Raw genomic sequence first — 14,966 nt, 5'->3', positions numbered from 1 at the left:
TTCTGACAACTAAGTTACTACATGACCCTGGGTGGGGGGGGCGGAGCCTGAGCCCCACCACCCTGGGGAGGGGAGAGGGAACCACAACCCAAGCCCCATCGCCCCAGGTGTGGTAGAGAGGGGGCCACATCCTGACTTCTACCGCCCCAGTGGGGCTGGAGCTAGGGCTTCAGCTTCAGCCTTGGGTCCCAGCAAGTCTAATGCTGGCCCTGGCAACCCCATTAAAATCAGGTCATGACCCACAGTTTGAGAACCACAGTTCTTAGGCACCCTACTGAGGGCAGACTAACAGGTCTTCAATTGCCAAGATCACTGTTTTCTCCTTTTCTTAAATATAGTTACAATGTTAGCTATACTCCAGTCATATGGCACTAGCCCCAAATAGATAAGATTTATTAAAAATCCTTGCTCCTAAGCTAGCAATCTTGTGCACCAGTTCTTTCAGTATTCTGGGATGGAAATTATCTGGTCCCTCCTGATTTGATCACATTAAGATCTTCACATTTTTCTCCCACCTCAGATGTGGTCATTTCCATACACTCATTTCCATCCGCCATCCTGCCTTCATACCCGTATTCCATATTATCATCCTTACTGAAAACCAAGGCAAAATATTCATTTAGTTTTTGGGCCATATCTCTTCAACCTCCTTGCCATCCACACCGAACAGCGCCCAACCTCATCCTTTCTTATTCTTTTTTTTTTTAAGAACACTATAAATCCCAAGCCTCTTCCACATTTAAGTCTTCAAGTGCTTCAATCCAGCTGATGTCTTTAACAAATTCCCTTAATTTCCCAAAGTCTTTCCTTTTGAAACCAAAATCCATAGCTGATTGCTTGGTTTTGATTATCCTTCCATTTCATTTAAACTAAATAAACACATGATCACTTGAGCCAAAGTTATTTCCTATGACTAGCTCTTCTATGACATCCTCATTACTTACCAAAATCATATCTAAAACTGCATCGCAATTGACTGCAAGGGACTTTGAATCAGGCCCTATTGCCACAAATGATTTTCTGTCTTTTATTTCTTCTTAAACCTGGGTGGCTATCAGTCAGGCTCTAATTCAAATCATCACCACCACAGCATCTATAAATAGTTTATTGGCATGGATCAGATGTGAAAAAAAGGAAGAAAAATAGTCAGCATGAAATGCATTAGAGGAGCTGTCAATTGACTTGAAAAAGTCAATTATTTTTAAGTCATTATTGACTTTCCTAAAGTAACAAAATCTGGAGATCTCTTGACTGCTGAATTGATTTCTCCATCTCCTATTCTTGCCCATTTTAAAAGTATTCTCTAAAACAACAGGACTTTACATTTTCAGCTTTCAAGATAGTGTGCAAAACCTCTAACACCCAGGGCTGGAACCAACCCTGCTGGATTAACTGGAGTAGGTCCACGTATCCACTTACTCAACATCTGCCTCCCGGAAATGTAAACACACAAGCCAAGGTTTTGATGCGACTAGCTAGAAAGTACAAGCAGAGGTGAGTCAAGCTCCCATCTGTTAACTATGCAGAATGAGAGCTCTCCAAATCCACTTCTTGTCACTTGTGCTTGTCACTTTGCATACTAATATCTCAATCCTGCAAATACTTATGCACAGAATTTATTCATGCGAGTAGCCCAATTGATGATAAAGGAATTCCTCACAGGACTAATGCTACTTAGGTAGGTAAATGTTTGCAGGATCAGTCCTTAAGCTGGTAATACATGATGCTTTTCTATTTTGTGTGATTGTACACTCTGTTGGTTAACTTTACTAACTCTATTACTTCATATATTATGATAGCTCCCAAAATCCCCATTCAAGACTGGAGTTCCACCATGCTGAATGCTGTACAAACCCAGGAAAGAGAGAGACCATCTGTGCTCTGAAGGGTTTATAATCTAAATGGGTGTATGTTCCCCTGATCAAAGAGTCCTTAAAATCAGAGTCTAGGAGCACATAATGTCCCAAGTGCACAGTGTGTTTTGAATAAGAAAACATTAACAGAAAGTTGTTTATTAGCCTTGCAGGTCTGTTTGACAGTCACTCCTAGAACCATCTATGCACTGTATGTCATGCTGCCTTCGATACATGGAACTCCCCAATGGAATTAAACCAGAACACCAGTACCCACTCCTCCTCCAATTCCTTCCTTTTCACCAACTTTTGCTGTGATACCTACAAGGAAGTCAACCAACTAATGATCTGGTTATACATCCATGGGAAACTGCTGTTCATTTGCTTTTTTAAAATCTAAGATGATTTGGAAACATCAGGAACCACATATATAAGTTTGTGTGATTTTATAGATTACTTTTGTCACCTTTATCCTCCCTTCTTAATTTTGGTCACACTTGTTTGTAACATTTTGTGTCAAATGTTTTGGGGCTGGGACTATGCACAATGGAGCCCCCATCCCCGCTTGCATCTAGCCATTATAGAAATAATGATAAAGATTTAAAAAAAAACAACACGAGGGTTTCATCTTTTAAGACTGCATGAAATTTTTTAAAAAAGCAGATGTGAAGAACAAATGTAATTTCGTAACAGCTTGTGATGGAAGAATCATAGCATTACTCTTATATCTACTTGAAGAAAGGATAGGGAGGATGGGATTTAAAAGTTTTGATTTAAAAACAGAAAAATATTTACAGGACATCTCATATTATTTAAAATCTACAAGGAACTGAACATTGAAAAAATCTTCCTACTCTCTGGGACATCATCAGAGAAACAAGGGTTTCCGACAGACAGTTTAGTATGCTTGTAATAGCAACACTTTGGGTCCTTGCTTAATGCTGAGTGTTTTAGTTGCCTGTATTATGATTCACCTTGACAATGAAAAAAATATTAAGACCAATAACTTAGTGTGCCGTACCTTGGAACCTGCCAAAATACTGCTCAGCATTTTAGTTCCTTTTCCAATACCGACCACTGCAAAGACAGAAAGAGAAATATCACATCATTCTATTCCAATAACTAGATTCACAACCTCCCTCTCCTCACTGTCATACATCACGCTAGTCAGAAATAACACATTTCCTGCACTGCTTGCATATAAATGGCCTCAATTATCATGATCAGCTGAATGAGTCTTTTAAGAGGAGGATACCAAAAGATAAAGATATTGCCTAAGAGAAAATACCTCTGATGTTCTATCTGCTGCGGCTGAGGAAAGGACAAGAAGCAGAAGACAGATAAGCTTTGCCTATTGTTAAAATGCTTTAATTCTACGCTGTGATTGGATTTATTTTGCTGTACTTTCAGTCATCAGTAAAGAAAGACATAGCACAAACTATGGCTCTCTGTCTGGCCTGTTAAAGTCTTTGGCAAGGTTCATTATTAGTAAGCCAAAGCCATCGCTGTAACTAATGGACCATTTAAAGGTTATTAGCGACCTGTAGTAATGCAGCTAAGGTAGCAGAAAATAACATAATAGAATTACTTTGGCACAGATAGGACCAGGGCAAGAAAGTAAAATAATCATGAAGTCCCCGAGTCTCTTGCTAGGATCACTTATAAATCAAACAGGCAGGTTCATGTGTTTGTGTGGCCCACTGTTTTTTTCAATTTTAAACTACACTTTGACATGTCAAAGCGATTAACAATCAGATTTTCAAAGTAAACGGGTAGAAAAATCTCTTTACTGTGTTAGGATCCACATTAAAACTTCCTACAGTAACATGTTTTTCTTTACTAACTTTTTCCATTGGTTTTCTGCACAGTGTTCAGAAATAGTAGATAGAACAGGAACAGGAAAACAAGAAAACCAGATACATTATAACCACGCATTTGTAAAACTGTCATCGCCATACAAAGAGTATATGGTAGGATTCTCCAGTACTACTTTGTGTACGGGATACACCTCAATATTGCTGCAAAATGGTTATTAATAAATTATTGTAATTCTCTTTTATATTGTTAATTAGTATAATCTTGCCTTTACTCAATTTTAGGACATACAATTATTTCCACACACAATACTCGAAGAATATGATAGCTCACGGGCTTAAGTTTTTAATTGCTAATTAATGAAATCAAATGCTAAGGGAATCCATAGGAAGTCTTTGCTTTCCATCAACCAGTAACCGGCACCAAAAGTGTCAAAGAGGAGGACACCTCCGTAGCCATAAAATCAAATATATTACCTCCAAGTGCGTTTATACATGCTCTGGAATGCAGCTTCACAACTTCTGTTTTGCTTTAACGGTCTATATATTTTTTTACATACATCTTTCAAAATAGCATAAAAGTGTTAGTCTATACAAGGGACAAATCACAATAACTATTTGATAGAAGTTAATTACAAGCTGTAAATGTAGGAACCATTTGGTCAAAAGACAAGCAAACAACAAGAGTGTCTCGTTAAAGAACAGGAGACTAGTTTGGTATAGACACGATCTTTATCTCAAGAAAATAAAACTTCTTAAAATACTTGTGTTTTAGAAAGAGATAGTTGTGTATTCAGGATATTCCAAAGGGGGGTGATGTTTACGATGCATTATCAGAGCTAGAAACGAAGTAATAAAAGAGGCCCTCTTTATCCCTCCCCCTTGCAAAGGGAAAAAAACCAAAGACTTCTAGAATTATCTTTATTGAAACTGATTTATTTTACAATTACTCTAAAGTCTTCAAATGGTAGAAAAACATTTATGGTTGGACAGCGTTTAATGGATGATAGTTATGTCTAACTATGTTTCCTTTTGAAGCTGAAAACCTTGGTTGTCCCTTAAATGCTCTGAAATGTGTATTTGCAAATGTAATAACTGCCTCAATACCACTATTATGTGAACAGTGGATGTTTTATGTAAAAAATGGAATCAAATGACCTTGTTATAACAGATTGCTAATATAAGAAGCCATCAGAGTATAAAATCATTCATATTAATTGGAAACTTAATTAGTTACCTAGCAATGGTTAACCAATTCCTTACCATACTCAGGAAGGCAAGAAAAACCTCCGTAGATTGGTAAGAAATAAGACATAATCTCGCTGCATAACTCTTTAAGTTGAAAGACTTTATTTAAGAATCATTTCAGTTTAAAATGACTTCTAAGAGTTTAAATACTTTTATATGCAACATTGGAGTGTTTGGACTCATTTGAAATAAAATTTCCACTTCTATTAAACCTTGATGGAACTAAAGGGATATCTCAGAAAACTGACTGAATAAAAGAAAAAGTTAAAGCTCTAACTTAAAAATGTTCTGAGAGTTTCCCCAACACAAAGACAAAAGCAATTTAGCCAGTTGAAGAATTATTTTGCTTGTCTTTAAATCATAGTGCCTCCTCAGGCATGGCAAGAACTCCATGTAGCTGAAATAATGGGACTCATATCCCTGAACTGGCATTAAGATTGGACCTACCATTTCCCTGTGTCATTAAACTATATGATTTTTAGCAATTTTGTGATAGCTATCTCTGAGCCTGTCTTCCCTGCCAGCCTGGGACTCCAGAACCCTGCCTTGTTGTGGCAGACACGCAAGTCTGCTGCAACACAGATCCAGGGTCTGAACCACGACCCCAAAGCTGCAGACTTTAACCAAAACAGCTCAGCAGGTTTCCCATCTCCAGCATCCAGACACCCAGCTCCCAATGGGATCCAAACCTCAAATAAATCTGTTTTACTCTGTATAAAGTTTATGCTGGGTAAACTCATAAATTGCCTGCCCTCTATAACACTGATACAGAGATATGCACAGCTGCTTGTTCCTCCAGATATTAATCACTTACTCTGGGTTAATTAATAAACAAAAGTGATTTTATTAAGTAGGATTTAAGTGGTTTCAAGTAATAACAGACAGAACAAAGTAAGTTACCAGGCAAAATAAAACAAAACATGGAAATCTAAGCCTCATACATTAAGAAACTGAATACAGGTAAATCTCACCCTCAGAGATGTTCCAATCAGCTTCTTTCACAGACTAGACTCCTTCCTAGTCTGGGCCCAATCCTTTCCCCAGTACAATTCTTGTTAGTTCCAGATCAGGTGACAACTAGGAGACTTTCATAACCGGCAACCCTCCTTGTTCTGCTCCACCCACTTTTATAGCTTTGGCCCAAGGTGGGAATCCTTTGTCACTCTGGGTTCCCACCTCTCCTTCTAAATGGAAAAGCACCAGTTTTAATATGGATTCCAGTATCAGGTGACATGGTCACATGTCACTATAAGACCTCACTCTTCATTATCCACAGGCTGGTCCCCACGTCCACAGGAAGGCTTGTAGGTAAATAAACCATTTACAACCAACTGTCCTAATCAATGGGAGCCATCAAGATTCTGAACCACCACTAATAGTCCACACTTTGCATAATTACAATAGGACCCCAGAGTTATATTTTATGTTCCTACTTTCAGATACAAGAATGATACATTCATACAAATAGGATGAACACACTCAGTAGATTATAAGTTTTGTAATGATACCTTACAAGAGACCTTTTGCATAAAGTATATTCCAGTTACATTACATTTACACTCAAGCATATTTCCATAAACGTATGGAGTGCAACATCACAACATCTACACTGCAATAACAAACCCGCAGCATCGAGTCGCAGAGCCTGGGTCAGCTGACTCGGGTTTGTGGGGCTCGGGCTGCGGGACTAAAAATAGCAGTATAAATCTTTGAGGTTGGACTGGAGCTTGAGCTCCAAGACCTACCCCCCTCACTGGGTCTTCAGCCCAATCCCTAATGACTACCCTACAATTGTATAACCCCGTAGGTGAGCCCCACAAGCCCAGGTCAGCTATCGTCATTCTGCAGGTCTTTTATTGCCAATATAGATTAGGATATCTCCATTAATTATCTCCTAGAACTGGAAGGGACCTTGAAAGGTCATCAAGTCCAGCCCCCTGCCTCCACTAGCAGGACCAAGTACTGATTTTTGCCCCAGATCCCTAGGTGGCCCCCTCAAGGATTGAACTCTCAACCCTGGGTTTAGCAGGCCAATGCTCAAACCACTGAGCTAACCCTGCTAGCCAGGTTGCTCCTTAATAAAAACCCCAAACTGAACTGTATTAGGCCTCGCTCAAGAGATACCTTCAGAGCAAGTGGACAGGGCCACAACCACTTAGAGTATTTAGAACCAGACTGGACAAAACACTGTTAGCGTGCACCATAGAGAACCATCCTGTAGCAGCTGGGAGACCGACTCAATAGCTCTTTTCCACGTCCATTTGTTTTACCACCATAATTCATGGGATACAACAACATACTATGGATACATCTATGCTGCAAAGAAAAAAAAAACCATAGCTATGAGTCTCAGAACCTGGGTCAACTGACTTGGGCTTGCACTATGGAGTTAAAAATAGTAGTGTAAACGTGCTCAGACCCACCTCCTTCTGGGTTTCAGAGCCCAGGCTCTAGCCTGAGCCCAGACTTCTACACTACTATTTTTAGCCCCATAGTGTGAGCCCCTGGCACCTGAGTGAGTGGACCCAGGCTTTAAGACTTGGTACCAAGGGTTTTTTATTGCAATGTAAACATGCGCTATGAAGTCATTAACTTCTAGGTCACCGATTCAAATACAGCTTAGGTAAACAGCGATTGAAAGTGGTCATAATCTGATAGTCTGTGATCTATACCAAATGCGACACTGGTTGCAGAACGTATGCCAGGTTCAGAAGAGAAGTTGAAGCTCATACGAACATGCAGACTGAACTGCTCTCACCTCTAAAGGGCAGGCACTACAGGTCAGGGTAGAAGCACACCGGCAGAGTAGCAGGGGGGTGGGGGAAGCTTTTAGGGCTGCTGCTGACACTTTGAACATATTTCATGGCTAACTAGTGAACATCAGCCACTACCCAAGTGGGTGTCTCTTATCTCAGAAGACTTCCATGCACCAACCATTCCCCAGCCTACACTCAATTCTGAGAGGATAAATGGTGACTTCTGCCTTGTCAAGACGGTGATTGAACTGATTTTCACATCAAAGTGCTTGTACAATTTTCTGCTTTCTCTTACCTTCCATCATGCAACCACCACACTTCACGTAACTACAGTCTGTTCAACTCCTATTCTGGGGCAGACCTCTACCCACTGAGGGAGACGATCAGAAACGTTTGGTCTAAAGTTTTCCAAAGGTTTTACATTAGAGCCAGGCTGCTCCTTAATAAAAACCCCAAACTGAACTGTATTAGGCCTTGCTCAAGCATTGTCTAGTGCAGGGGTCAGCAACCTTTCAGAAGTGGTGTGCCGAGTCTTCATTTATTCACTCTAATTTAAGGTTCCATGTGCCAGTAATACATTTTAACATTTTTAGAAGGTCTCTTTCTATGAGGGTATGGCTACACTTGAAATTTCAAAGCGCTGCCGCGGCAGCGCTTTGAAGTGTGAGTGTCGTCGGAGCGCCAGCGCTGGGAGAGAGCATTCCCAGCGCTGCACGTAAACCACATCCTCTACTGGTGTAGCTTGCAGCACTCCCAGCGCTGCGGCACTGATTACACTGAGGCTTTACAGCGCTGTATCTTGCAGCGCTCAGGGGAGTGTTTTTTCACACCCCTGAGCGTGAAAGTTGCAGCGCTGTAAAGTGCCAGTGTAGCCAAGGCCTAAGTCTATAATATAAAACTAAACTATTGTTGTATGTAAAGTAAATAAGGTTTTTAAAATGTTTAAGAAGCTTCATTTAAAATTAAATTAAAATGCAGAGCCCCCCAGACCGGTGGCCAGGACCCGGGCAGCGTGAGTGCTGCTGAAAATCAGCTTGCATGCCACCTTCAGCACTCGTGCCAAAGGTTGCCTACCCCTGGTCTAGTGATCTCTCAAATGCTCGAACGTCAGTGGCGAGAGTGCTTTCACCCAGCTGTTACAAATAGGCAGAAAGGTCTGATATCAAGCAGAGAGAAAGAATCAGAGCACAGATCTTGAAATTTGAGGCCACAGATGCACAGATCAAGAGATGTTTAGTAGCCTCAAAGACTTCTTGTGATGCTGGTTTGTAGGTGGAAGAAAGCTTTCCCCACCACCACCAATACGCCGGAGACAACAGAGAACAGCTAACTGAACTTTTAGAAAAAATAACAAAAAAATTCTCTCTCTTTTATTTCTTCCCTTCCCCCAACTATTTCTTCTCACATCTTTAGAAATTTTAAAGCATTCACTCCCACCCACCTACCAATTCTGTCCTTTTCTATTTGGCCTGCATTGATTTTTCTTTGTCACTAGAAGAAAACATCCTTTGCCCTTGTGAACATCGATCGGAAACATATTAAGGTGATGCACTCTTCTGTCTTTACCAGACGTACACTGAGCTTGAATAAATTCTGTCATGCCCCAGATGCAAGCTCTGGAGCCCACTGGCTGCCAGAAAACAGTAGTAGAAGCAATTAAAAAGCCTCAATAATTTTTTTGTGTGTGTTTTGTTTTCTGGATCAATGCTGATGACTTCCCACAACAAGAAATAATGTGCTCAATGGGAACTTCTGTGCAAGAAAAAGAACCTTCCGCTTCAGAACCGGACACAATGTTCTTCATCAAATGGCAACCGAGTAAACAGGAAATTGGAACAAGCAGAGCTAAAGTTTACTTCTAGTCTGTGGGAGTTATATTTTACAATGCACGCAGGCCACAGAGAGACAATTACCAACACACTGGCAGCCATTAGGAACAGACTGTCTCCCTGAAGCACAGTTCTACTTTGAGAAGTGACTATGTCAAAACTCAATGGATCTGTTCCCTATGTATATTCACAGTCACACCCGTTGAATTTAATTACAAAACAGAATTTTTACTGTTTTTATTCCTTTAAGCCCTGCAGAGCAACACAGCTAAGATTATGGAAGCTGCAGATTCTGTTCTATGTTGTTCTTCGACAAAATTATTGATGATGTTGTGCAAATTGGGATTCATCCATCTTGACTCTTGGACTCAAGGCTGAGTTTACACAGCTGGCAATTATCATTCCAATACCAGTAAATTGAACACACTTGCTATAGAAATCACTGAGAGATAATAAGAGTAGAAACTTCATTGATGCCTTTGTTATTAGATGGGTTATTTTTCACTTCCTATCCGGAACTACTGTTTTGCTGCACTTCATAACTGAATTGAATCCTACACATCTCTAGTTTCTAAAGAACTTTGGGATCTTCTGAGATAAAGACACAGAAATATAAAGCATTATTATAACAACAAACACTACAGAAAATTACAGCAGCTACAAAATACCAGCTTAGCCAAACAGAAGTATCTGTTTCTCAGGCTATTAGAAGTATAATTGATTAAATAAAAACAGAGATATTGCAGATATGCATATTTTACTTACCCAGAACTCCTGCAGCTGCGCTATCTAGAGTCCCACCATGTCCAATCTTCAAAATCTGTTTTTTCCTTTTTCTTGCACACTTTTGTATACCAGCTTCTGCAAAAATAAATTGACAAAATGCATTACAGAACAACCTCAGAACATGGCAACATGCAATACATTAAAAAAGAAAACATTCAATGGAAATGTTTCTCCATGCTCTGATGAAATCATGAATTATATACATACCCACACACACAATTAGCTATCAGCTAATTATAAATAATCTTATGCACCATTATACACCAAAGTGTTAAAGGCATATACAAGAAACACCAGAGTGGACAGGTTACTTGATTTGTTTCATTAATGAAACATGTAACACTATCACCGGCTGAACACACTCACAGAAAGCATCACTGCGCCTTCTTGTTTATTTGATTGCACTTAATGGGCCACATACCACTCAGCTCCATGAATGGTTTCAATAGGGATGTCTATATGCAACTGAGTGGAATTTGCTCTTTGTTGCCCATCTGCTGTTATGGCATATAATAAATAGTCTCGTGTGGCGTAATGTGACTGGCCTGTTACAATCCCATCTAGGAATTCCACAGCCTTGATCATTCCCTGAAAAAAGAAACATTAAGCAGACTCTCTGGACCATTATAAACTTGAAAGCAAGTCAACTGAATATACCCATGCCCCCAAGTCCCCTTTCCAATTTTCTATAGCTTTATAACAACTTTCCTATTATTTCAAGTGTTTTTCTCTCTCTTTTGTTACAGTGAGAGTCCCATACAAAGAAGAACTTTGAAACTAGCTGTCAACAAAGTGCTACAACTGTAATTATGCTACACAGACATAAATCCAGCACTGGGACTCTCATGGGCAGACCCCTGTGCCTGCATGGAGCCCCACTCAATAGGTGTCTACTGCAGTTTTCCATGCAGGATTGGGGCCTTATACTGCAGGAGGTTCTGTAATCTCCAGTCAGGATCAGGGCTTCATCATGCTATGTGCTGTATACAAGATAACATGGTCCTTGCCCCTTAAGGAGGTTACAATCTTAAACCCCAACCCTGCAATTCACTATGGAGAGGTAGAGTAAGGAATGGCATGGAGCCCACCTGAAGTCAGTGGGGATTGGTTCTGTAGTGTTCCAACCCAGTTATTCACAATCCTTAAATTCTGTTCCACTCAGACAGACTCATGGGCCTCTGGGTGTGACTAAAATTATTTCAGTGGGACTTGATGGAGGCATAAGAATCCACCACCATGGACCATACTGCAAGAGCAGGACCCACCAGAGTAAACAATCTGAAAAACTAAGGAGAAAATACACTTTTTCTGGCTCTCTCTTTCCATGACAGACAACAGTGATATGAACTTTGAAAAGGAAAAGGTAATATGTTCCTAGGAGTTATGATTTAGATATTGCCTGTGTTTGCTGGGATACTAAAATCACAAAGAGGAAGCTCAAATACATACCAGAAGCTTGAGAAAGCCTAAGTAGGTGAACACAAATGGATAACATGTTTGTGAAATCAGACACCTGAATGAGAGTGGCACTTTCATTTTGGATTTAATGTTAGGACAGTTTTTAGTGTCTCCTTCTTGTGACTAAGGATTTTTGTCTATATGTATTTTAACAGACATTTTACAAGTCTCACTTCCCTTTAACCAAAGTATCCCTCAATTAGACTTTTCCAGCTTTGCGGCCCTGGAAAATCCAGATTTTTAAACTTGCTTTGAAACTCCCAGGTTCACCTTTGGTATCAGAATTTGTATGTCAAGTAAACTCACAATTACCTCCATGCACAGATGAAGGAGCGGCCACAAATTAGGTGTGGATTCAAACTATGCTGATTAGGGGATATGAAGGGGTGAAGGTAGAAATTGCACAGCAAGGAAGCTACACACAGGCAATAATTTGCACACACAAAACCCTTACTTGGGCCTGGGGTAACTGGAATGGGACAATTACACAGGCAAGGGGTCCCCAGCCACCTGCAAAGGGGAAACTGATGGTGCAGCAATTGGATTTGCAGACATACATTTAGAGGGCAAAGTACTGTGTGCAGACTGATACTCTCAGCACTAATGGTGTGTGGGGTTTCTAGAGCAGGAAGCTCCCAGCATGTGTCATCCAGACCTGCCCCCTCCCAACGCACCCGCAGTCCCAGCTTGAAACACCCGCCGTGCCCTCCCCCACCCAGCCCGGGGGCGACATCCTGCCCCTTCCCCATCCCTGCAGTACCTGCCAGCAGCTTCTCCTTCAGCTGGTTGAGCACATCAGCTGAAGTGGGCCCTTTGGGTTTATACACAGCAAACAGCCCGCTCAGAGAGAGCAGTTTAGCTGCTGCTGGGTTGGCCATAACATGCCCCAGCTTCCCGTGCACCTTCTCAGCCACGCTCCGGGCCGGGCTGGCCCAGACTAAAGATGCACCGTGGAGGCCAAGGGACGGCGGCTCCGGCCCGGCTTTCTGGAGCCGTGCGTCCCCTCTACCCACGTGGGGCCCGGGCCGCAGCAAGGCCGAGCCCGGTGCCCCGGCCAGGCGCAGGCTCGCGCTGCAGGCGGTGCTGGGAGATGTAGTATGCGCCCGGCGCGGCAGGGCAGGGCTGGGCGGAGGCTTTGGCCGGGCGCGAGCGGAGAGGGTTAGAGACGCCGCAGCCTGCAGCTCGGCTGGGCTCTGCTGCCGCGGGTTGAGCGGTGTCAGGGCGGCCCAGGGGTGGGGGGCCGTGGCCCCCGGGCGGGGCCAGGATTCCGTTCCCGCGCGGGGCACAGGCTGCAGCGTGTGCACAGCCTTGTGCAGAGGGTGAGCCGCTTTCCAGAGAAACGCCTGGTCGAGGGAGGGGGTCACAGGGATGGCACCGCGCAGCTTGGCTGGAGGCGCATGGGGGGGTGGGGTTCTCTTGTGCATCACGCGGGGGGGTGGGAGAGGGCAGAAAACTGCCCCGTTCTCCTCTCGGCTCTATTCTCCATGAGTTGTTTTGCTCGTCCCTGTCACACGCACTTTGCATTTTTTATTGCCCTGGCTCACTTTGTCTTTCTTCAGAGTCCTCACAGTTTGTATTGAATGCGTTAGAACCAGTGGGGAGCGTGGGGGAAACAATTACAGCTGATGACCCAGGATGATTAAACTCCCAATTAAGCTGAAGACTCTTGAACAGCTGAGCTGACAGAGGAGCAGCAGGGGACAAAACTTGGTGGTGGTGGTTCCAGTTATCACACGTTGGTTTTTAAAGTGCTGAAGGCTTGAACATTGCACTGACTAAATTAGAAACACAGGTTCTTCTTTGAGTGCTTGCTCATATCCATTCCAATTAGGTGTGCGCGCGCGCCGCGTGCACGTTTGTCGGAGACTTTTTACCCTAGCAACACTCGGTGGGCCGCAGGTCACCCCCTGGAGTGGCGCCGGTATGGTGCCTGGTATATACCCCTGCTGGCCCATCCGCTCCTCAGTTCCTTCTTACCGCCCGTGTCGGTCATTGGAACTGTGGAGCACGGCTAGCTGTTCTCCACCTCTCTAGCATTTCACTCTCCTGTATAGTATCGTGTATATAGTTCTTTTATTGTAGTTCTAGTTAGTATTTAAAGTTAGTTTTTTATAGTTCTGTATATAGTTAAAGAGGATCTGGGGTTCGCCCCTTCTCCTCCCCCGGTACCGGGGCCCATGCCCAGTTCTCCAGGCTTCAAGCCTTGTGCGACCTGTCATCGGCCAATGCCCGTAGGAGATCCGCACGACTCCTGTCTGAGGTGCCTAGGCAAGTCCCACCTTGCGGACAATTGCCGGATCTGCAAGGCGTTTAAACCCCGGGCAAAGAAGGAACGGGACAGTTGCTTAAAACAGCTATTGATGGAGGCAGCTTTGACTCCTCCATCTTCGGCACCGACTCCGGCACCGGGACCAAGTCTCTCTTCTGCTCCAGACCGCCCGGCACCGACAAGGGCTTCGCTCCCCCACCCTTCACCAGTCCAACACTCCAGCCGGCACCGCTCCCTCTCATCGAGGAGCAAGAAGCACAAGGCTCCTGCGGCACCTACAACTACGCCTCAGTCGGAGCGTACTTCTAAACCCGACTGCCTGGCACCGTCATCTGCCGCGTCACCGAGTATCTCCGCACCGTCGATTCCAGCTTCTCAGGAGCCGTTGAGTCCGGTGCCTCTCAGCTCCCCAGCATGCGCTGTGGTTGAGCTCGTCGCGCCATCAACACTGGAGACCTTCTCCGTGGCGCGCGACCTCATCGCTCTTACAGAGCCCGAATTGCCCCAACCCCCGGCACTGCTGGTGCGGGTTATTCAGTCACTGGGCAAGCCCACCATGGTGCAACCACATTCACCGGGCACCACTGAGCACCGTCGGTCCCGCTCCAGATCTAGAGACCACTCTCGGCCTCGTCATCGCTCAAGATCCTGGCGCAGCTCGCAGTCCCGGTACTGTTCCCCATGGCACCGGTCGTACTCGCGGCACCGCTCGAGATCCCGGTCGCCGTCGTTCTACTCTCGGCACCAGTCCAGATCGCGGCACCAACGCTCTTACTGCAGCCGATCCCAGCACGACGACACACGCCACTGGTCGACCTCCCGGCACCGAGCTGGTAGCAGGTCCCGGTCCCGATCGAGATACCGCCACGGCTCCCGGTACCGCTCACCGGCACCGCGTAGAGGCGAGCTCTATGGGCGCAGAGGCCTGGCCCAGTCAACATCAGCTCCTCCGT

The 14,966-nt window shown here is 43.8% G+C and overlaps 1 protein-coding gene across 1 annotated transcript in view; it reads right to left on the bottom strand.

The window, feature by feature from the left end:
• TRUB1 (TruB pseudouridine synthase family member 1) overlaps positions 1 to 13,168 on the bottom strand; it is a 44,485-nt gene extending 31,317 nt beyond the window's left edge. Inside the window, exons 1-3 of the mRNA XM_030568861.1 lie at positions 12,505 to 13,168; positions 10,266 to 10,361; positions 2,875 to 2,930 (exon numbers count right to left, since the gene is read on the bottom strand). Coding sequence (XP_030424721.1) covers positions 2,875 to 2,930; positions 10,266 to 10,361; positions 12,505 to 13,168 — 816 coding nt within the window. The remainder of the gene's footprint in view (positions 1 to 2,874; positions 2,931 to 10,265; positions 10,362 to 12,504) is intronic.
• Positions 13,169 to 14,966: the final 1,798 nt, after the last annotated feature.

This window comes from Gopherus evgoodei, chromosome 7 (genome assembly GCF_007399415.2).
Source record: "Gopherus evgoodei ecotype Sinaloan lineage chromosome 7, rGopEvg1_v1.p, whole genome shotgun sequence".
Classification (NCBI taxonomy): Eukaryota; Metazoa; Chordata; order Testudines; family Testudinidae; genus Gopherus; species Gopherus evgoodei.
Note: the sequence above shows the minus strand (reverse complement) of the source record. Positions and strands in the feature narration are given on the sequence as shown.